The 25,301-nt window shown below is 40.3% G+C and overlaps 1 protein-coding gene across 1 annotated transcript in view; it reads right to left on the bottom strand.

Annotated features, from left to right (window-relative positions):
- ZNF277 (zinc finger protein 277) overlaps window positions 1-25,301 on the bottom strand; it is a gene marked incomplete at both ends in the record, with an annotated part of 58,595 nt that overhangs the window by 28,061 nt on the left and 5,233 nt on the right. Inside the window, 3 exons of the mRNA XM_082310216.1 lie at window positions 1,215-1,297; window positions 3,274-3,362; window positions 6,541-6,739. Coding sequence (XP_082166342.1) covers window positions 1,215-1,297; window positions 3,274-3,362; window positions 6,541-6,739 — 371 coding nt within the window. The remainder of the gene's footprint in view (window positions 1-1,214; window positions 1,298-3,273; window positions 3,363-6,540; window positions 6,740-25,301) is intronic.

Genomic DNA, 25,301 nt, shown 5'->3' with positions numbered 1-25,301 from the left:
CATTACTTCAGCCAGCAAACTGAAACAGCACTCATAGGGTAGTTGAACCAAATGGATTTTGCCTGCCAATCCCAATTTTCCTGGGGACTGGAATCTGTTTTTTTGTAAGCATCTCCTTCATTCTGAATGCTTATGATTTAAGGTGTCTTTAGTTCCATGCTGTGTATGTACAGACTTGTAATAGAAACATACCAGAAGAAACAGCATAACAAAGGGTTAAAAGGCCTGTGTAGACAGTTCCCAGGACACAGCTGCCAGCAGTAAACTGAGGAACATATCTATGTAAAGACCATAAGGCCTGCACTGTAACACCTCACAGTACAGATGACTTGCCAGCAGAACACCCTGCATCCTAACACGAGGAGACTGGCAACAGGGCTGCTATGTATCACATAACATTCATTTTTAAATTAGCCCAACAGCAAAAACAGACTCCAGATGTGTATTTCAAACAAGAAAACAACAAAAAAACCCCAGTGGTCAGCAACCTGGACTAAGGCTCATGGAAGCTGAAGTCAGCAAGAGCTTAATGTGAAGGACCACCCATTCAGGACTGTCAACTCCTAAAAGATATGAGATGTATGTCCAAAGTACCAGGTTGCCATCACCTAGTAGCAAGAAGAACCAGAGCAGTTCATGAGGACACAAGAGCTGGCATTTCTTGTCCCTTGCATCTTACAGAAACAATACTGGTCAGGCTTCCTCCACTCACACACCGTGGTGCTTGTGAGTATGAGAGTGTGAATTCATGAAATCTGGGTAAGTGAGCATGAATGCACAAAACCAACTTGCTTGAAGATTTTATAAGTAGGTATCACCTTCCCTTTTCACAGTATCACACATTGAGTTTTATTTTGCTAATTTCCCTACATGTATATTATTACACAAAAGATAATGTGTCAATGCATTGCAGATTCCTGCAAGAAGAAAAATGTTCAGCACGTTCAGCCTTTTTCAGTGCTCTGGGCGTATTTTCCACTCGTGTGGAACACTGACATAAAACCTGTAAATTTATTCCAAGGAAAAATCTATTATAAACAAGGAGTTCGTGTATGTTTGTGCAGCAGCTAGGGAAATGAGCTTAAAAAAATATTAAAAATCAGAATTTTTTAGTTTAGCAAAAAATGCTTTCACTTTAAAATGAGCACTAAGTTACCATATATTACAGTATGGAACTGTTTACCTCAAAAAATGAAACAACAGTAATTTCTTACCAGTCTCTTTTGCTGAAGCTGTTCTCTAAGTAATCTGTCTTCTGGTAAAACATCACATAGAAGAAAATAATTGTCCTGCTCTTCTGTAAAGAGATTAGGAAATGTGGGTAAGGGATGGGAAGTTGCAGCTGCTTTGAATATTTCTGGCACCTAATTTGCTAAACCTTTGGAATGTGTTAAGAATGTGAGAACGTGTTTTTTAATCTATAAAAGTCAGTTATTTTAATTTAATAATTTAATGAAACATGCTTAAATATTTGTATATACATATTTATAAGATCTTTACATCATTTATACTGTGGTACAAAACCAAAAGTCTTGCATAGGTATTCCCCACTACCAGCCTTATTCTTTTTTATGATGGTTCTTCTGGAGACATAAGGCAATTTTAATCATTTATATTGGTTACAGTATAAAGTCAGCATGAAAGAAACATGAAATCACTTTTAATTTTATCTTGGATGTGGGATTTTCAGTTATTTCCCTAAGTAATTGTCAGTTTTCAGTAGTTATCATCATTTGGTATACCCTCCTCTTACCCTGACTGATCACTTTACCTTTTACCTTCAGATCTTGCTCCATCGCCAGATATGCACCACTAGTGTTTAGTAACACACATTGAGACTTGCCTAATTTACGTTTCTACTTATATGTTTTAGCCACATTTTATGTTTACTAACCTTTTTACTGTTTATGGTCATATCCAATTTAATAATAAATCTTATTCAAATGAATTATCTTAAAATTACTCATCATGTAAGAAAATATAAAAACACTTTAAAAATATTTTGCATTTGAAAGTTACTCATTTATTAATCAAAGGGTTATGTGGTTTGTGAACTGAAATGACCATTATTAAGTCTTTTACAATTTTAAACTTGCTAGATTTCAGCCTTTCCCATCTTTTCATACAGAAGCCTCTATGAAGAAGAGAAACACCCTGATTTATGAGCTATCAAATTTGAAGGAGATAGCCATTAAAATTAAAAAAATCTGTTAACAAACACACAACGAAGTATTCTCATTGTCTTCTGGAAGGGCTATTGATGGTTTATAATTCTGGCAAGCTCTGGCATTCAGGCGCTTGATTTGCAATTTTCAAACTGAGTGGTAAGTGTTAAAATTTCAGAAGCAAAACCATACATATGGAAGAGAAATGCAATTGTGGTCTTTGGAGTGATTTTCATGTTTTCTAGGACTATTTTTCTTAAACTTAATTTGAATAATTAAAACAATTTATTTTCATCCATTTTGTACTCAGTTTTCACCTTCCACCCATCTCCAACACTGGCTGCATGTGTTTCTTCCTCTCTTTTAAGATCTCCATGGAGAATTAAAGATGCAGGAAAGACCTAACGTTCTCTTATCTGCTTTTAGGTAAACTATATTTTTCTGTTAGAAAAGGGGAAGCCAAAAAAATGCATCAGCTACTTGGGAGAAAAACACTTCCTTCGCACAGTCATCACTGTCCTTATGATGGAATGTCCCACTGTGCCAATGCAGCAGAACCGTGAAGTATGGTCTTTGGTCTTGTGTTGGAGCTCAGAAAAGGGCAGTCTTTGTACCCCTACCATGAAGATATTGTCTCCCAATACTCTTGGAGCAGTAAGCACTGTGGCAGGGGAAAGGAAGGGCAATTGGTGGAAGCGTCCATGATGTCCAGGAAGAGTTAGTGGCGTCAGTGAGGGTGGTGGACAGGGTGAAGTCGGAAAAGACAGCTCACTGGGAATGTTTCTCCACATTTCTGGAAGGACTGTCATCAATTATTCATGCAGTGGGTACCAAAGCTTCCACAGCCACGATGTTAGCAGCACTGCTTCTAGGCCTTGATTTGTAACTGGCCCTAATTCGACAGCGCATTTAAGCATGTATTGAGCTCATCCTCACTCAGCACAGTGCTGAGGCACGTGTTGCAATCCTTGGAAAACTAAGTTAAGAGTTAAACTTCACCTCTGTGGTTTTCTGACCAAGTGTCAGATTACTTCACACCTGGCTGATCTAAGCAGCAGAAATTATCACATGAGCTGGCCAACAGAGAGTAAACAAGCAGCATATTTACCTAATGGAGCTTCTGAATTTGTTCTTATCACACTACAAAAGTCTGTGATGGGCTGTTCTGCAAACCTCTTCTTCCAGTACAAGATATATCTTTAAAAATAAGGGGGAGATGATTAGTGAAAAAGGAAACATCAAAAAAAGTTTAATAAACAGTTGATCGGATCTCTCTTTTTCCATCCTCTAAATTCTTAAGAGTGTTTTGTGTTTTTTTTTTAATTCCTGTCTCTGTTTTTTCTTCCTTTAATCTAGTTTTCCAATTCATTAAATTCATTCAGCTTCATTAAAACTGGGTTTAACCATCCTGTCAAAGTGAAGGACTCAATAAGACAGATTTCCATTAACCTTTACATAAACACTGTGACCTATTCACATCTCAGACAGAAGTGCCACTCAGATGCATCTTTATTGAAAAGATACACTACACAGTACTCTCAAATTCCCAAAATATTGTGGTTTGTGTTCTGCAAGATGCAGGCAGAAATCTGAAACCTGGTAAAAACATCAACTTGTCAAAAGTGAGGTTTTGGCAGGTCTCCTGTGGAGTTACAGTGAAAGTTGTAGCTTGGCAGACAACTAGAAAGAAAAATGAAGCCCCCAAACACCTGGGGATAGGACAGCAGACAGAATAAGGAAAGCCCTAAACATATCTTGAAGGTTTAACCCATCAACTACAGTTGTTTAGAAACATTCTTGTACTAGGATTGTACCATAGCAGCATTAACAGACCCCAACTGAGATTAGGTTCCCACTAACTAGAAGCTACTGTTGAATCAAGAAATCATCACCTTCAATTATATGATGAAGGGAACCAAGCAATCCTTGTGCTAATTATTCAGAATCTTACTACAAAAAAAAAAATCTGAAAATGCTTAAGTGCATGCTTATACTTATGACTCATGTGTGTGATATAAAGCATGTGAGAGTCAGTAAGGTAAAGGCTAACTATTCAATGACAGCTTCCTATTGACATGCCATCAAATTAGGAAAAGAATCATAAAAAATTAGATATCATTATGAGGACATTTCTAAATAGTTGTAGCTTTTAATACTTGTGCAATCTAAAAGTTTACTTGCCACAGCTATCACATCCCATGGCGGTTCATATTACCTCTATTCACCACCTATCTTACTATATGAGGACTTTAACTGCAGCAGCCAAGGAATCAGCACCTATCTGTTTCTGCTAACTTTGACATGGAGAGGATTAACCTCCAGTACAGCAGACAGCTAAGCACAGTGAAGCCAGCATGCATGGCTGAAGCTCATTCAGAGGCATCATTAGATGTCAGTGAGAGGTGAGCGTTCTGTTGTCCCCCACCTACTCCACTGCTTATAATGCACAACGAAACAGTCTTGCTGCTACAAGCAAGACAGCAAGTCTTCCAGAATAAGTCATCCTTGAGCTTTTAGGACATAAATGTGCAAATGAAGGGATTTCAAGATGTCATTTAGTCTGTCCCCTGCACCGAAATAAATGAACACCGTTCAGACAAACTCAACGTAACCATAACCATCTGTGTCCTGAAGCTTACTGTTAAGGGATTTCATATCATAACACTTAACCCAAATAATCAATGATCAAATAAAGCCAATGCCTTGTCATATTTCCAGGGAGAGAGAATGAGTGATCAGTGTCCATGAGTGATCATGTCCAGTCATGCAGTGGAAGCTTATTCTCCTTATCTCTTCCCCTTGCCCTAATGCCAACTTATCTTCACTCTTCCAAGTTAAAAAAAAAAAAAAAGTTTTCCATTAGCATTGCTTTTCTCTGGATTCTCCACTTCTTGTAGTTCTGTCAAGAAATGTATTCCTAAGACTGACTGTAACTCATTGCTAAGTATAAAAAACATGCTATGTTTTCATAGTTGTTTCCCTGTATTTTCCACACTTCAGTTTAACACCTCAGATTATACTTCCTTTTTTTGTGCATAGTATTAGAGCATTTTACTGATATTCAGTACAGCAAATAAGAGAAGGCACACTTCAGAGTAACAACTCCATCATTTCACATCCTGGGGCCACTTTTTGTAAGATTTGGCTATCTTCCAATTGCATTAGCAGCAAAAAGAATCTAAATGGACATTTTCTCGAAAAGGTGATTTTAAAATACATTTCTATTAACGCAGAATAATCCCCCAAGCATACTTAAACTGGCGGTCCATGACTGAGCAGCTCTGATCTCTTTATTTATCTGAGGAAACCAGCATTATCTCCAAAGAACATTGCATTCTTGTTCTGCCTGCTTTCAGCATAAAACCAAACAAAAACAAGTATCAGTTTTCATTTTTAAGCAATGTTAAGCTCATACATCTGAATAAGGATTTATACGGCTTACATTTCTCTTCCTAAATTTCATCTTAATGTTTCATTTTTTTTGCATCTTTATAGACACAAGTTATTGGCTTTGGCTGAGTAACTAAACAGAAGACCTATCAGAAAACTCCTTTTAGTTGAGAAATTATCCAGCTAACATTTAAACACTGCACAGAACTATCTACAAACTGGCAGGTACTGCCTAGCATACCGCCTGGCCCATACATTGCTGTGTGTGAAAGCAAAATGCCAAGCAAGCGCCTAGTCTCTGAAGTTACAAGCCAGCTGGGGCCATGCCAGCTACTGGAGGAAGTTAAGAGAGAGAAAGCCAAATGTGACCCTGCTGAGATGATCAATGACACAGCTGTAGAAGGAGTCACGGTTGCCTGTAGATCACAGTACTGTAAAGTATAGTTAAGGATTAAATGTGATTTCTACAGGGAAATACTGGCATCCTTAAAATAGGGCAAACGAATTCCATCCCAGAATGTGAGAGATCCTGTACTGAGCAGCTTCTGCGTACAATACACAGCTTTAGGATGTTGTACAGTGGAAGAAATAATCTTGTCCTATATGAATAAAACCCAAAATTAGGAGAGTTGATTGTCTAGAATGTGCTTTACAAAATAAACAGCTTTCTAGCTTGTACGTAACTTGTTGATTAGTGACAGGACCTGAGAAGTCCCTGGGATATGTCAAAGAATGTCTAACATAGGAATTGCCCTGTATTCTAATACCGAGTCCCCTGGTCCCAGCAACATCTAGGGGCTGGGGAGGGGAATGGGAAAACAACCTTACAATCCAACAACAAAGAGCTCACCAAAAAAGTAATAAAAATCCTCCCACAACACCCCCCTGCTTTTTAAAGTATTTTAAAAATATGATCTCTAGTTTTCTGAAGCTTTCTATAACATCTGCACACATACACACTCATTTTAAACAATATAACCCTTACCTTCTAAAATCTGCAACCAGTTTCACATCTGCTATGACGAGCTTGTGTTCAATAATCATGTGCTTCAGGAGCTGGTTTTGTTCTGCTAAGAGATAGCATTCTTTGCAGAAAATACAAGGCACATCAGGAGAACTTTCTACAGCAGCAACACCACCTGGACTTTCTGGCAGAGACAGAGGCTCCAAAATACACTCTGTATCTAAAATAAATTAAAAACAGAATTAATTTTGACTAAGTGAATAAATCTACATCACTTGGAGTACTTTTAGGCAGTATATGTAACAGCTGCTTTGTTGGGTCCCAGTTTTGTCGCATGGATCATGCCAGCAACAAGGTGCTTGGAAGCGAGTTGACTGCATTATTTCCAAGAATGGTGGTGGCAGGTTAGCATAGCACAGTTCTCAAGTATCGGCTCCAGCTGAAACTCCCAGCTGACATCAAGTCAAACAGACACAAGTGCTCTGCTTATTACTAAAGGAAGTTTTATGATAAGAAACCTACTTTTCTTTCTCTCACTACCTAGTCTACCTGTTGATATGAATGAAGCTACTCTCTTTGCCACATTTCTTATACTACCAGGAAGGCTTTAGATTGCACAGCACAAACTGTTTTGTATGTTGATTTCTCCTAATTGTAATTTTATTTATTGCACAATACTTCTATCATTTTCTGATTGACCCTTGAAGGTCTGTATGCATTTGTCTTGCCTTTTTTTAGCATCTTGCTTACTGTTCTGTGACAAAGGAAAAGACGATTCTTGATAAAGATTACTGCCACATGGAAGCTTATGCCCACTGAAACACTTCCTAAGTGTACAGATGTTGAGGAGGGGCCAGCCATACCCCATGTGGAAAGGTCAATGGCCCGTGTTTGTACTACACTGTGCCAGTCAGACATAGGTTGCTCAAACGACAGCACACAGAGGTGAGTCACCGGCTGATGTTCTCCAGGTTCACTGCTGTTTGTAGTTCAACAAGTGGGTGGAGTGCACAGAACTGCAGTACTGTTGCAAACAAGCAGACTGACCCAGGGTATATGTGTGTGTCCCCCATTTAACCAATAGCAGTGTAAATTCATAAGCTCTTCCACTTATATGTAGGTATAAATTAGTGTAATTCATTAAGAAACACTGTGTGACCAACAGATTTCAAGAGCTGGCCCCATTAGCCTAACCAAATCCCAGTTGTCCAGAAATAAACCATGGTGTTCATTTTCCAAACAAATCATCTCTCTGTCTTTGGTAAGGGTTTATCGTGGAAGCAAATGCCAATTTCAGTATGTATCTTCGATTTCAGCTACATCAATTTTTGATAAGAAAAGGAGAGTAAAAGCAAACAGAAAAAGCTCCCCATAGTTCCTGCACTCTGAGGATGAAAACTGAAAAGAAAACATCATGGGTCTCCTTGATTCTTGTAATATGAAGTTAACTTGTGCAGCAGGAGAATGAACTCCATGCCTCTGGATTCCTGCAGTGACATGAACACGTCTGTAAAGAAATGAAATTTCACAGAATCACAGAATGGCTGAGGTTGGAAGGGACCTCTGGAGCTCATCTGGTCCAATCCCCCTGCTCAAGCACGGCCACCTACAGCCAGCTGCCCAGGACCACGTCCAGACGGCTTTTGAGTATCTCCAAGGATGGAGACTCCACAGCCTCCTTGGGCAACCTGTGCCAGTGCTCGGTCACTCTCACAGTGAAAAAGGTGTTTCTTGATGTTCAGACAGAACCCCCTGGGTTTTGGTTTCTGAAGATATCTAAAGAGTTAAGAAAAAGGCCGTCTCCCAAACCTATTATTTTGTCACACAGGAATTTTAAAATGTGTAAGGTTAAAGGAAGTTGAATTAACAATATTTATCAGATAGAAGAATCAATGTATGACAATTTTCACCCTACAAAATTCACATGTATGCATTATATATTGGCAAGCACACCAAATCTGATAATTTGATAACTTGTCCACATGGAAAACTTGAAAAATAATTTAAAAAATCATAGCCGTTTAGTTTTTTTTCTAGGAAAATAAGCTATTGAAGCAGTGCTCCCCCCCATCCTCTGCGAAGACTTTGAAATAACCAAAGAAGGGCTGCAGTTTCAGAGAGGGACCTGGGAAATTCCTGAAAGTTCTGTGATGAGTTTCAGGTAAAGGAAGAGGCACGGAGAGGGTAACAGGACTCTGCCATCCATTGCACATGCTGTTCAGCAGCGGCTGGCCAGCCAGTGTGGACATGGAGTGCTCCAGAGCAGGCACAGCATGTGCCCCGATGGCTGCCCGGTGAGGATGCTGCAGGGGACAGAGGGTAAGCTGGAGCTACTGGGAGCCACAGGTGGGAAAGGGTACAAAATCAAAGGAAATAGGGCTTCATCAGTTCCATGCTGCTCCTGGAACAACATATCTGCCCTGCACAAGTGTTGAGGCTTCTACTTATGACATTTGAAAAATAAAACTTCTTGGAAAGGCAGTGACTTAGCTGAAGATTGATGGTCAGGTTACACTGACAGCCCATTCCCTTCCCCCAGACATTTTTACTTATTAAGCTGGCATTGTATAAATTGTTCCATTTTTTCCTACTTTAAGAACAGCAGCTGCTACACTAAGTGCTAGAGCAATTTTCATGAAAGGGTCCGCTCTCCCAAGCAAAACTGATGTTACCTGCAAGACTCTAGGTTTGTGCATTCTTACAGTCAGTATCAGCTTGTAGCCTGAAGAATCAGTAAAACATGTTTACTGAGAAAAGTAGAGCAACTTAATTTCCTTTGCAATTGCTGACTCTCACTGATGCCAAGAGAACTAAGAAGATACTCTGTCAGCCAGTTCAGCTGTGCCCAGCTTTTTGTTCATTTTTGGTTTAGGTCTTTTGCAATGACCTATTTAAACATTTACAAGTCCAAATAAACAAGTGCCTATCCGCCTCAACAAACCAACTTTCAGAAGATAGGTGTGTGTGGCAACATAGACAAGGAGCCGATACAGTTATTTAGCATGAGTACTCGGGAATAGCAATTGTTTGGGTTGGAAGAACAGAGCTGTTAATCTTTAATTGTAGTGGTGAGTTGCAGAAAGGAACAAACTGGGGTGAAGATTTTTTTGCTACCCAAAGACAGTAGCTAATACTAAAAGAGAAGAACTTAAATATAGACTACTGGACTGGTGTGGCAATTGCAGAAGCTTATGCAATTTATTTCAAAGGCACTTAAAGGAGGAGGTGAGGGAAAAAAGAATCCATGAAAATATCTTTGTACTCATCTGCTGCAATAAAACACTGAACAAGAGAGTAAATGCACAGAGCTGAACAAAGATGCACAGCCTTTAGCGTAGCACTTAATGCACTAACACATAACACAAACATCAAAACAGTACAAATATAGCTAAGCATATTATTGAAATCTCTGCAAAAGCAGCTAATTTTGATGCTGTATTTGGAGCAGAGTGGCCACAGGTACTGAAGAAAAGCTGTTAACTAAAGCACAGCTAAGGGCTAACAGGGAAATAAAAACACTCAGATTGAGTTCTTGGACTCCACCAGGACTCCCACATGCAGAGGCACTTGAAAATGAGGGAAAAGCAGCCAGCTTTTCTCTTAAAATCTAGTGCCACAAGAATGACTTCACAGGGTCAGATTAAACATCCATCTAGTGCAAGTGCCCTGGCCGACAGTGGCAAGAAGCAATTACCTAGGGAAGTGTATAAAAACAGGGTAAACAAACAGTAATCACACAAATAACATAGTCTTCCAGAAATCTGAGGGTGGAGAGTTTAAGTCACAGGCTGTACATGTACCTCACTTTAACAGCATTTTATGGCTTTCTTTTTTTCCATGGATTTGTTTCAGCACTGTTTAAAATCGTTGGTCTTTAACACCTACAAAAACCTGCAGCAACATTTCACGTTCTCCTAATGGTCCTTCATTCCTTGTTGCCCATGTTCAGCTCTTGGCTAGGTCTACTCCACCCTTCTTCATGTGCGGAGCTGGGGGGTGGTCTGAAAACGCCCCAAGTGTGGAAGAAAATGGATTTCTATATCAGTGCAGTTTGTCCTCAGTCTCTTCTCTATTTTTTTTATTCCTAGCATTTTACTTGCTTTTAGGACCATTGAATTAACCACTGAATTATCTTCAGTGATTTCAAAGTCTCAGAAAAGCTGTGAATCAGGTGTTAATGTACAAGACAGTGGACATATTCTTTGTGTTCACTCCCATGTCTGTTACTCTGCTTTTTTTAACACTGAATAACACTTTTTTTGTCCAGTTCACTCAAACACCATGAGATTCTTCTGCAATGCTTCAGTTGGCCCTCCTGCTTACCACTTGGGAAAAAATAATGTGTATTAACAGCAAAATTTATCCCATAACCCCCTTCCTATTTGTGTCTGTGGTGAACAGCACAGGACTTAGTTACCTATGAGAACAAAGCCCTAAAAAATCCAACCATTAAGTTTCTGCCAAATCATCGTTTCACCACTGAGTTTTCCTCCTCTGCCTAATGGAAAAACAGCATGACTGTTATGCAAACAGATATCTCAAAGGCTTCACAGAAAGCCCACCAAACCCAGGAACTAAGAAAATCCCTCTCTCATTCACAGAGTTGACAGTTGACACCATGTTGTCCAACCTTTAACAGGACAGATAAAATTGTGGTCTTCTACAGCTAATTCAGAGCTAAAAAATGTAGATAAGTAGAAAGAAGAGACTAGAGGAATATATTCTTTGAAAGCAAAGACTAAGAAGTATACCCAGTTCTTCAGGGGAAAATAAAATGAATACTTTTAAGACATTTGACAATGAGATGGTATAGAGAACAATTTGGATTACACAAATTACTTTCAAAACTAGAATAAGCATATTGTTTGTTATAAGCACCCATAGGATACCTAGTGCAATGGAATCCTGATCCCTGCACCGGAACTCTACACACCATTACAACAGTGATAAAAGAAAATTTAAAAAAGGCTGCGTGTTATAGAAATTACATGGCTTCATTTTAAGTGTTGTTACAATATAGACCAGTTAATCTTCACAGCTAATGAAGCAACAGGCTCGAAATGGATTCGTTTTCCTTACTGGAACATTTTTAGTTTCAAATACAATTGTTCTCAACTCAAAACTAATGTTAGTTTGCACATTAAGTAAACGTTACACCCACACAGTTATAATACTGACTGTAGCAGTACAGGCAATGTACTCTACCTGCACAATCACACACGCAATTATCACAAAGCAATATGCCGTGTAATTTTATGGCCAATACATGATGTGAGTATCAGAAAGAAAAGGAAGGAAAGATTCGGCATTTGAAGGTGAGTTGTGAAAGGCAAAGTTGTCAGAGATGGTTTAGCCAGTGTAACAGCTTGCTGCCACCAAGAAGTGAAAGGATATCTCATTATCCCGTCTTTCTCCACCTTATCCTACCACTCCTAACCATCTACTACTGCCCTTCTGTTTGTGCTGGCTCCTATGCTTGCCAAATCCTTTGATGAGTCAATTCAGCTCTTTAACCAGACAGAACTACTCCTTTCTTTTTGCTCAATAATGTTGAAAACGCTCACAGAAGAGTCCACCAAGTGCAAGAGCGAACTAAGGAGTGCATGGCGAGAAGCAGCAAGATGAAACAGGACCTTCCTCTTCTCAGCTTCTTCCTCTCTTCTCAGCTTAACAGCCTCAGCTGTTTCATTTAATTTTACCATAAGCATGCCTTATAAAGTGTGCAAGGTTTCTTCGAAAGCATTACACACAAAGGAAAAGAAAACACTAAGATTTTTAAACTGTGCTTCCTAACAAGGATATGCAGCACTGGCTTCTGTTCGCAAAACCTACTGTTGTCAGCATAGGCATACGTAACGCGCTAAATGCAGCAAGAGCTGTTGTGCTCAATTCTTCTTGATTGCATGTCTGAACTATGTGTTCTGACTAGATCTGGGGACCAGTTGAACACTGCTGCATAAATTACATTCTCTAACTGGAAAGTGGAGGTACTGGGGTTCAGATCAATGACATAACTTCACTGTTACAACTCCTAACTCACATGGCTTGGCCCTGGGGTGCAACCTGCAGCCGCGACTTGAGCACCGGAGCTCAGGGAGAGGCAGACCCCTCCAGCAGGCAACCAGCGAGCTGAGCGAGGAACTCCTTACATCAGTCTGCAGGGAACGCTAAGGAGAGGGGCACTCCTACCCTTCTTTTTGAAGCTTTGCCACCAGATAAAAAGGAGTAAGAGTCATGAGACCAGAAGGAAAGGAGATAATATAAGTCCAAAGACAAGGGTTTTTAACTAGGGAAGAAGAAATCTAACTCATTTTAAAAAGATTAAGCATTTTATTATCAGATGAAGAATACTCTGAAAATTCAAGACTGCACATGGTCTGAGAAATGAAATTATGAAAGACGATTTCATACAAATTGGCTTAAGACACATATTTATAGGTTTCATGTCATTTTTTGCCGTTTATGGCGCAACAACAAGGCTTTAGGTTGAAGAGTGTATTATGTAAACACAGACATGCAGACTATGTATTTATAAGCCCACTGTTGGTAACACAAGGATAATGAAACAAAATAAGAACATCTGCTGGAATGTTAAGTGTCTTTCTAATTAAATCCAGTAGTTGAATGAATCAATTCATTACCAACAAGTCTGGTTTATTATCTCATTAATACAGCTGGTTAATATTATGAGGAGATTAGCACAAGAACTTGAAATGATCCTAAAAGAAAAATGAACCCAACAAAGATATACAGGCAAATAAAGGAGTCTAAACAATGAGTAAAAGACTGCGGTTTTTAGACGTGTAGGGAACAAAGGGGAGAAAGAATGACAGGAAAACAAAAGACACCTAGCAAACCTGGCACTCCACACGAACAGCATAACAGATGCCGACTGGAAAACAGAAAGGCTGAGCACCCTCCCCCAAGCTCACACTGATTACATGGCAAAACCATTTAGTTATCAAAATGACCAAACCCTCAGATATGGTACATTAGGGAACCAAGCTGGATTCCTATAGGTAATTCTGCACAAAACAGCGCTGCACTTAAAACTCTTCGGGAAATGAGTAGTTTTAAAGCTTTGTCTAGTATTCAAGTTTTTTATGAGCAATAATGAAAAAGAATATTGAGAAGCACCAGCTTGACACTTGAAATACACACATGACAGCTTCCCTGTTTTGCAGCCTTGGCACTGCAGCATCTATTTGTTGGCACAGCAGCATTCCCTAATTTGTGGTCATATTCTTGGAAGAGATTTTACACTGATTACAGGATTTTTCCTTTGTTTTCTGGAGTATGAAAGATAGATGACTAATGACTTGCCAAATAAACAGTATTCAAAAACAAAACTCAGAATAATGGAAATAAAACACCCTGTCATCATCCTCACCAATACTACATGCAAATATGTTCCTTAGTGAAAGAAGAATCAATGTACATAACAATTTCCTAGCTCTATATATTAAAGCACTCAAGTACTTCTATTAAGTTGAATTATCATTGAGTCTGAATTCACGAGGAATTATTTAGCTATTACTTCTGCTTGTTAACACGCAATGAATGGTATTTAGTTAAAATGTCCATGTGCTCTAGGAGACAACACATCCTGTAGCTTCCCCCAAGATCAGTCAGTTTAAACCGTGCCCAGTTTTTCATTGAATGCAAATGAGCACTTCAAAAGAGTACTTAATCCTACAGCTAAACCTTGTCAGTTTTACGGAAACTGTACATATTCTGCAGCATCCACTGTCTGGGAATATGAAAATTTTACTCCAGTCAAATGACAGTTTTAAGAAAAGCTGTGAGTTACTAAATCCTAATATCTCAGGACTGAGTTTCTATAGAGCAGGTGTCTGCTGGGAGCTGGAACCAACAGAAATACAACTGTGCTTAATAGCCATATTTAACAGGGCTGCTCTGTCGGGGAGCTTAGGATGTTGCAGTTTCATTAGCATTAACAAGTGTTGCTATGGGTACCGGAGCACAGGCATCAGAATACAAGTGAATAGGAGTGGGAAAGTGATTAATAAAAATGTGAAGTGTTGGAATTTTAATAAAACAAAACCAATGTGCTTGCCAATAAGATCATGTTTAAATAATAGACTACATTATTGCCCAGTTCACCAGCAGATATATGCCACTGCTCATCATCTTTCTGCTTAAGCCCGGAAAGGCAAAACCCTACATCAATAAAAATAAAGACCAGAGCAAAACCACTGTTCTCACATTCAGAGGGACACGCACACACTGATGAAAGTGACCCTAATAAGTATTCATTACAATATTTAAGTGCTGATGTTAATATGCAATTTATAAATATTTAACAAACTACAGACAGGTTCTGTGTAAGCTCGAAGCCACATAATACCTCATTTCTGGGTAAATGTCATGGACTCACATTAGCGTAACTAAACGCAGGGTTTGATATCTTGGTCACAAACATGAAATGACATTTATCTAATTCAGAATGAAATTTTGAATAATTTTATTACACCCTTTAGAGCTACTCTGATTTCTTATGACTGTTGTTAAGAAAAATTAGTACCATTTCTGTTTACAGAACACCTAAAGGGTAAAATGGCAGTATGACAGGAGTATCTGTGCTGTACTCAAAATACATAGCCAATTCCTACTCTTAGCAAAACTAGGAAAACATGTCTTATCCTAATTACCAAAAGAATGTATGTTTACCCATTTTTTCCCCCACCTTCCCTGTCCAAAAGCTGGAATTAAAAACTGCGCAGCAACAGTAATTCCCACAAGGGACAACCCATGTGATGATTAATTAACAGCAGAACTTCTGCTTTGCTATTTCATTAAACACTGAAGGCTGTAGTTTCGACTCTACCTACAGCAAGTAATTCCTTGATTTCAGCAACATCTTCAAAATATCTCCCAAGTCTTAATACACCCGCTCTCATCCACTTTTGCCAGTCAATAAATTCTTACTGATTTCTTTGGAGGTGCTTTAGGATTTACTCGTGTTGCTTTTCCCCCGCTACGGGTGCTGCTCTGGGCTCGCAAGACAGACCTCGCCTGTTCCCTATGAGCTGCACTGCGATGGGTATGCAGTTTTTCATTACTCCCACGGCTAAAACACGTTCTCGAGTTTCAGCATGCTGGTGTTTCACACCTGTGGCTATAGCTGCCTTTCTAACCCCACTCAGCCCGCTCCTGCAGGATGCCCTTACCAGAGTTGTCTTCCTCGGAACAACTTCAGCATTCAAACCTCCTCATGGGTGTGACAGCAATCAGGAAACCAAGTTCAGTTTAATTACTTTATGCAATTTTACATAAAACTTAATTCTCATTTCCTTCTACCCCTCCCTCTGTTCCCTGCCTGCTACCCAAACCCGCGCAGTGCAGACGTGGCACGCGTATGAGTTACACCACCAGCCAGCAGTCTCCCTTCATCCCCCAGCTCTCTTCTTCCAAGAACACTTGCTTATCTTTACTTTTGTCATACAATCTCCCCAAAGTTTTTCCCTTCCTGAATTTTGGCCTTGGATGCAGTTTTCCTTGCAATCTTCATGGTTAGCTCTACAAACATTTATTTGTGCAAACGTTTTACTTAGGCGAACAATTTTATTCAGTTCAGCGGGCTATTTGACTTGTTATTCACCTCAATGTATTTGCAAGATGAGAACTGTAGATGACAAATACATGGAGGCTGTCTTAAATAACATCTATAAACAACTACATCTGTCTATGCTTTTTTTTTTAATAGAAAAGCAATAAAGCAAATCAAGATGACTCTGAAGTGGTACTCAATACTTGGTGGTCTTCCCTGACATTTTCTCCGTACTTAAATGTTTATTTTTAAAAACTGGTATCTATGAATCACACGCTTGTATGAATTATTATACTGATCTCCAGAATAATAGGACACTTCAACAAAAAAGATATTTTTGAAGTAAACAATACCAACCTTTTCTTGTTTAGTGTGATCACATGACATGGTAGACATGGAGAGCTGAGATCCACATGATGTACTAAAATCAGGGATTAAGAAGCAATGATTAAACCTTACCCTATTATCTGGAAAGGCTAACAAGGTAATTATGTAGCCTGAAACTCAGAACATTTAGTTACAAAGAAGAGGAAGAACTAGGCAGTGCTAGGTTAACAGCTGGACTCGATGATCTTAAGTGTCTTTTCCAACCTAAACGATTCTATGATTCTATGTGTATGTGAGTTTAGTACTTGTGTGTGCTACCACTGCCGCTGTTCCGCTGACTCCTCTGCAAGTATTAGCAAGTTGGACATAGGCACGTCTTAGTTTCCATTTACTGTGATTGTGACCTTAGCTCTTCCACAAAGAAGAGGTCTTAACAGTGTATTTAATAAAGATAGTAATATTCCTTCATTGCTATGATTTATCTCTGCGGTGCCTTTAACAACTACTGTACTAAGCCTAGTATCTTTTATGCCAGCATTGCTACGTAAAACATGTTAATTAGTTTACTCTCTACTTCTTGTTATCATTATTTAGTAGAGATCAATAATTCTTTATTACAAGGATTTTACTTACCTTTTTTCTTGTCACCTGTCCTTTTCCTCTAACAGGATTCAATTCCCAAGCACGTTTATCCCCTTGATGTTAAAAGGATTGTCTAGTGGTCTTTTTAAACGATTGCTTTACATTCTGTAGCTAAAGGAAAGGCTGTGTGATTTTCCTTTAAAAACCTAAAGCCTGCTTTAGCCATTCCTATGAGACACCCCCATGTCATTATGACAGGAATTTTTACCATGCTCCTGACTAAAATGTTTGCATCACAGGGTTTCTAACTCTTTCCCACTGGCAGACATTCCTCGAAAAAGGCAACTATTTGAGAAAAACAACTAAAAATAGCATGAAATTTTATTTTTGAATGTCACTTTATTTTTTTTGAGACTCATATGAATTAGAACTAACCTCAAAGTGCATTCTGAGAAGTCCCATTTCTGGGAACCTGATGTATGTGGATGTCATACCGACCGAACAGGCTGAAATCTCTCTCAGGTATTCTGACAGAGCTTCCTGATACTCAGAAAGCCTTCAAGGCTGAATCATTTAACCGAATTTTGTACTTAATGAAGAATCAGTACGAGGAAGAGGCCCTGTGGTGTTAGAAGCTCTGTGATCTGTTGCTGCTTTCTCAGTGAACGGGAGGTTTTCCAGATGGAGAGTAGCAAAAGAAGTTGTTTCTACTTTTAGAATCAAACCTCCATAAATTGGTATTCAAACTGGAAAAAACAATGTCTGAAAAGGACAGTGCATTATAGAGTGCAGTGATGTGGATCAACATAGTTCAGCCTAATTGATATCTTAGCTCAGGAAAACAAACCTCGGACTGTATTTCAAATAATCCGCTATTTATACTCATTATAAATAAATTTTTGAAAATTAATTTCAGAAGAAAGTATTTTCAAGTCAGAGCTCAAATGCTAATGTCTTACAGATCAAACGGACTATATCAAATTTCTATGAGCATATTCTGACTTTGTCCCAGAGTTTGAAATAAGTATTTTTGTCTTGTCCTTCACAGATTCATTAAACATATGACACAGATCTTGACTTCTTAAGTATGATATACACTTACTAACTGATACTGCTAATGTAGCTCATGGACATGGACGGTAAAATAATTGAAGTTAATTTCCTCAAGAAACAGAATTAGAATGTTAGAATTAGTGATACAAGCTGTTTATGTTTTTCAGGCAACATTTTGCTAACTGTATAAATACATGCAGACTCCTGAACATTAAATTAGCACAGTAATAACACAGGCTGCATGTTTTCATCCCATATAAGACAAAATCAAATTAAAACCTCAAGCAGGATGTTTTCTATTACATACCAGCCTTCAGAGAAAAATCTCGATCTCATTTATTCATGCATTACTGAGTCATAATAAAATTCAGTCCTGGCACACTGGTCAAGACAAATGCTAGCAAAATGCTCCAGTGACAGCAGCATCACTTATTACGGCATGCATTTGTTTCCTAACCATTCCTGTTTTCATATTTTGAGTCTTGTGCATTCCCACCGCGGGACTGCCAGGGCTGATCTGGGGCACCTGGTACGAACTTTGGCAGAGGTCCTAAGTCACGGGATGCTGCGCCACGCTTCCCTGCCCTACCCACCAGCCCTGTCCCCCTTCTTGCACCTCTCAGCACAGCTCCGACCCACACAAGTCCTGCAGTCCCTGATCATCCTCCAGCTGCTTTGCACGTTGGCTGGGTTTAGAGAGTAGTTTTGGTGCACGTGAACTAGATCCAACGGGAGTCCAGATATATTTGAAATGCATCCCAACCCCTAGCAGAGACATCTGGGTCTAAACTAAGGAGCACGGCTTCAGACAGCTTTGAAACACCTGCACATTGAGGCTGTTTGGTGTAGGAAGGCTGACTACAGGTAATACAAAGCAAAACTGCCAAACCATGCAATATAGTTGCAGGGACTGCGGCACCAATTGTCTTTATCTACTGTGCCTTATTATTTGTTAATGTGGACAGAGCCACACCATACCTTACCAGCTTGTGAGGTTGAAACAGATGGCATATCCAGTTGTAAAGCTTCTGCACCACAGGGATAAAGAGAAAGCTTTTAACCTGCTACTACTACAATGATCTGGAGGAGGGGATCAAGTGCACTCTCAGTAAGTTTGCAGATGACACCAAGTTGGGTGAGACAGTTGATCTGCCTGAGGGTAGGAAGGCCCTACAGAGGGACCTGGACAGGCTGGATCGATGGGCCAAGGCCTACGGTATGAGGTTCAACAAGGCTAAGTGCCGAGTCCTGCACTTGGGTCACAACAACCCCATGCAATGCTACAGGCTGGGGGAAGAGTGGCTGGAGAGCTGCCTGGCAGAAAAGGACCTGGGGGTGTTGGTTGACAGCCAGCTGAATATGAGCCAGCAGTGTGTCCAGCTGGCCCAGAAGGCCAATGGCATCCTGGCTTGTATCAGAAATAGTGTGGCCAGCAGGACCAGGGAAGTGATTGTCCTCCTGTACTGGGCTCTGGTGAGGCCGCACCTTGAGTACTGTGTTCAGTTTTGGGCCCCTCACTACAAGAAGGACATCGAGGTGCTGGAGCGTGTCCAAAGAAGGGCAACGAAGTTGGTGAAGGGTCTAGAGCACAAGTCTTATGAGGAGTGGCTAAAGGAGCTGGGGTTGTTTAGTCTGGAGAAGAGGAGGCTGAGGGGAGACCTTACTGCTCTCTACAGCTACCTGAAAGGAGGTTGTAGCGAGGTGGGGGTCGGTCTCTTCTCCCAAGTAACAAGTGATAGGACAAGAGGAAATGGGCTCAAGTTGCACCAGGGAAGGTTTAGATTGGATATTAGGAAAAACTTCTTCACCGACAGGGTAGTCAGGCATTGGAACAGGCTGCCCAGGGAAGTGGTTGAGTCCCCATCCCTGGAGGTATTTAAGAGACGTGTAGATGTGGTGCTTAGGGACATGGTTTAGTGGTGGGCTTGGCAGTGTTAGGTTAATGGTTGGACTTGATGATCCTAAAGGTCTTTCCCACCTAAATGATTCTATGATTCTGTACTACATACTGCAAGAAACAGGAGCAGCTATTCTTTGGGGTTGGAGCCACCAATGACAAATGGGAGGATAACATCTCAATGAGCAAGAATCAAACAGAAGCAGCTGTGCCATTTCACACTCGTCACTGTCTGTCAGTCATAAAAATCAGAGAAAAATACAGGAAAGTGGAAAAAAGACCATTTGGAAGAGATGGTCCAGTGAAAGCACTAGGCAAAAAAATTAACAGGCACATTCAAGAAACCCAGTTGAAGTATATTACTAAGAACAGACAGGTATCCGTCTGAGAGTTTTGGACCACTAAAGCCACTAACAAAACTTCTACTACAATTTCTCATTTACAGCTCTACTATAGCAAACTATTAGGATAGAGTGGCAAACAAGCAATGAACATGGAAATACCTGCTGGGAAACCAGGCAGGCCTTGATATCAATGATCAGACATCAGCCTTGCAACTATACCATTCCCTATAGTGCCAAAACATTACAAATTGACAGTTACTGCTGTACACTGATGATCTAAAATCGTTTATAATCAGAGAATAACTCAAGCAAAACACAATGCCCTTTTCATTTGCTTCATAATTACAATTTGACTGCCATAACATATAGCATGTTTTGAAAAATCAATAAAAACTCTAGTTCAGCACTCCTGGCTCCATACCATAATCAAAGTATCAAATATGAGTACTATTCCTGTACAAAGTAGTTTGAGCACTCCACATCTGTACAGCAAAAAAGTGTTATTGCCTATACTACAGGGCATAAATCTGCCCCACCAAGTGAGGCAGAGAAGCTCCCTAACATGAAACTGTATTGCATAAATAGCCACACACGTTACATTTGTACTCTTACGTAGTATCTGGCTTATTCTTACTGAGGAAAACTGCTTGTGCACCCCCAAATTACCTAACCCTACTGTTTAGCAGTTTGGCATCTTTCAAAAATTTGCACATTGTATCGCAAGCTAAGCAGTGCAGTTTCAGTGTGATTATGCAGCTTTAATGGTGCTGACCAATACATCATTTAATTCAACAATTATCAGGTCATTGGACACTAGTTTTTTTCCTTTCCAGTGACCGTAATTAATTACTGATGACTTGAGACAACAATTCTGCAAAGAACCTGCACTTTCACATACGCATTCCCCTGACTTCAGCGAGACATCGGTCAGGATGATATGCCCAACTGTTCACAAGCACAGACCTGCTTTGAAGTTGCACAAAACTAACCCTATCTTTTCCCTCCCAGTTCTTCAATGCCATGATCTTCCCCACATTGTGCGGGGCTTTTATTGATGCAATATTTAAAGCTATTTTAAAAGGTCGGTAGAAAGACATTCAGATGCTTCCAGGGTTTTCTCTTGGCTTCAGCCTGCTGGAGTTTGTGGATGAGAATGTGAAGCAGAAGCCTCAGAGAGAATCTGGGAGCAATTGTAGTTCTACGATGCAGATGTTCACACGAAGATGCAGAGTTCTAGCAGGGGTCGCAAGACACGACATGGTGGAAGGAAGCATACAGGGCTGGGAAAGATTATGAAGGCTGTTTGGACAGACAAGAATTTCACCTATACTGAAGTTAAAATAGTTAACACTTGTAATTTCATAATATTTAAGTCCTTCTCTTCCTTTCTTTCCTACTGTCTGTTCTTATCACAACCGTATCCCAGTTTAAGCCTTGTATCCCTTCATCAACAAAGCTGGCTAAAGTCTCAAAGGGAGAACTCTATCTCCTGTTTATATGAGAAGCACACCTTATGACAGACAGCACTGGCTACAAGGACTTACAGTTTTGGTGTTCTTTCAGAAAACCGGTGCTCCCCAGTAAAAACAAAACAAAACAGTGAACAGGGTGGTTCAACAGGCATAACAAACTATCCTGGCATCTGTGGCACACTTAGAACATTCAAAAAACTGGTAACACCTCCCTGGTCCACACCTCTACATCTAAATAAAGCATGTCCACATCTATTATTTGTTTGGGCAATGAGAAACCCTTTCAGATAAGAAGCAGGTATGTGCTAATACTGAGACAGTTTAAAGTATTTACTCAATCTGTAGACTGATGAACCACCACTCACTGTTGCTCCACTGCAGGTAAGAGAAGGCCTGAGCAGAGATTTCAAACAACTTAAAGGCTTTAGCATGCAAACAAGTTACCATGTTTAACTGTTCTGTGGTCCACAGGCACATACTCACCAGGTAGCCTGAAGCAGCTTACTTCTCAAAGAGCTCCAGTTATTATATACAGCAGCTGATACGTGGTAGCTTGGTTGTGTATCAAAGCCTTTACCTGCTACTAAGCAGGCAAGAATTGGCTTAGATTACTGGAATTAAATGCAGCTGTACGTCCACTAGTAGACAGTTAAATTATATCTAGCAAAGATAAAGGCCACCCATCTTCTCTTTTTAAGCTATAAAGCTTTTCTGAATTCAGAGAAAACCAAACAGCAAGCCTTTATTGGGTATTTTTGGAGAATACAATATATCCTGTGTCTTGTGCTAATGGCAGCTACGTACTCACGCTGAGGTGTGGGGGACACCCCTTTATCTTCAGATAAAATACAGTGCACATTTGTAACGCAATTATTTGTAAAATTATGACAGGATCACAGGCAGTTCAGATCTGTATTACCAAGCAATACAATCCATTACTGATTTTATTAATCCATTACTATCCATTTAATGAAATACTTAGTTTCACTTGTATATTTTGCAATCGTCAGCTTTTTTTTTAAGAATCGTGCTGTGGAAGGCTAAAACCACGAAAATCTTACTGTAACATTACATGAAAGGATTTTGCATTTTTACTCTTCAAACACAGAAGCACATAAAAGGTTATTTTACCAACTGTAACTTGGTAATTTCTAGCCCTCCATAAGATCCACATGCCTATCAGGTAACCATTCAAAATGACTACGAGATTACATTTTTAATTAAAAAATCATAACAAATGTTCTTAAAACATTTAAAAATAACAGTGTTTTAGGAGATTCATTCTTGTAATCATATTAAAATAAATTGCGTTGCACTGACAGAATTAGCAAGTGAACTTATCCTCCAGGTGTAATTGCTAGTCGTTCAGTTCGCAATGACTAATCTCTGTCAAACCAAGATCCTTTATAGAGCTTATAATGCCTACTGGTAGAAGGAATCTCTTCTTCCCCTCTCCAAAATCTATGGTACGGTGGAAGCCCTAGGTCTTGAAATCTCCTATTGAATGCATAGGTTTAACCCAAGAAACGGATCACCGGTGCTACTCTAGATCTGTGGAAGCCCCTTGTGGGAGAAGAACTGAGGATGCAACCATGTGTGTGAACGATTGGAACTGGCTGAGGTTTTAAGGAAGGGTAGTGAGAAGGATAACAACCTCTAAAACCATCAAACAGAATCGGGCAGATACAGGTGGGCTGGGCGAGCCCATCAGGCTAACGTCCGGAGGAACCGTGATGAACAAACAGAGAAGAAGTGGCAGCTGTATGCTTGGGGCCATGGCTGCTCTACCACCTGGCTGGGGTTTTCACCCATGGCAGCGTGCAGCCAGCAGCTCCCTATTCACAACCAGGCGCGCGGCGGATGTTTGAAGAGGAGGGAGGTAACCCGCTCACTCAGGGCTGATCTGCATAGGAGGGGTAGTATAAGGATGTGTGGGATGGGAGGGCATCTGGTTCATTACTTTATTTGGCTAAGGACCATTCAGTATAAGATAATTAACAAGTAACAAGGAAAGTGGTAGATTAAACACAAACACACACAAACATTAATGAGCAGGTGATAACAGAGACAGTAAGTTGTCTTTGGTCACTATAGGAACTAATGCCATGAAAGGAACTACTCAGCCTTGAACAGGTTCAACCTGAACTTTGTCACTGATAAGGAAGGGGAAATGTGATTATTGTATGTATTATGGTATATGTGAGGGTGTTTGTGGAATTGCGTGAAACTTGCTAGGGGGTATCAGAAGAAGCTTGTGCGATTATGTTTATCTTATTATGGGAAATTCAGAGGAGCGGCCAAAGGAAGAAAGGGAAGGATGGGGGGTGAACAAACATCAGAAAATGAAAGTGGGGAATAAAAAGGGCCAGTTGCATTTAAATAGGCTGCTGGTCGGTATGCTTCTCTGGTCAAACCCTGCACCTGATCATCAAAGTCTATCCTTTCTTCTTACTAAATTCTTTCCTTTTTTGTATAATTCACCCTCTGTGTGAATGTGTGATACTGCTGCACGGCTTAAGAGCCAGCAGCTGCAGGTCACAAGGTCTGCAGGTCCAGGAACCAGCAACTAGAGGGACCATGGTGTGTCTACGTTTTCCTTGTGAATTTAACCCTGTATGCATCGTGTGTGTATGCGTAATTTGCTAGCAAGGTTCAAACTGGAGTAGCCAGTGAGTAGAAGGAGACCTGTATCTGGAAAAACTCAAGGTCTGAGTCAGTGGTTGGGCAAGGGGCCTGGGGTCCAGCCATGGACGGAGTCAACGCCTGGCAAGGCAGTCCAGCCAAAGCACTTAGAGACTCTGCTAATATTTGAGGGATCCACGACCGTGGGGTACATGTGAGACAAGTGTGAGTGCATGTATCCATTTTGATAGCCAACACCAAGTTGGATTTGCTAGCAAATAGGAGGAAACCTGCATTCTGGGTAAGAGGGCCCAGGCACAGATATCAGACAGGTTTAGAGGTCATGGTAATATTCAAGGGATCCATGACGGAGGGTGTGCTTCTGGATCTGACAGTGACGGTGTCTGTTTTCACTAGTACACTTCAATCCTGATCAGTCTTCGCCATTCCAAATGGGACTCAAAAGTACCACCCTCCTTAATCCTCCACATCTTGAGAGCTGGCTTTAGGGCAGAGCACAGCCACATATATTGCTGCTGTTGCCATTTCCCTCCCAGCCTGGCTCTCCCAGGGAAAGAGGACTCTAAAGGGAGTAAGAGAAGCACTTTCCCTTTCTGGAAGAGCTATAAGTGGCCAGGTGCCACTGCTGGGTAATCCCTTTAATTGCTCCTTCAGCAGGGCCACCCTGATGCATGCATGAGCTTTACCTAAGGTGCCTTGCAGCACTGTACCCTCTAACATAGCTTGGAGCAGCAAACGTGAAGGAAGCTGTCATTACAATGCTGCCATCAGAAGCAAGTTACCAATAGCCTGGGGACATAACTTAAAAGTGGAAAAAGGGAAACACTCATCCATTCCCCTCCTTACTTCCCAGCTTCCAAAGCAGAAGTGAAGCAGCAACATGGAAGCCAAAT

The sequence above is a fragment of the Platalea leucorodia genome, assembly GCF_965183815.1.
Source record: "Platalea leucorodia genome assembly, chromosome: 4".
Taxonomy (NCBI): Eukaryota; Metazoa; Chordata; class Aves; order Pelecaniformes; family Threskiornithidae; genus Platalea; species Platalea leucorodia.
This window is presented reverse-complemented; position numbering and strand designations above follow the sequence as displayed.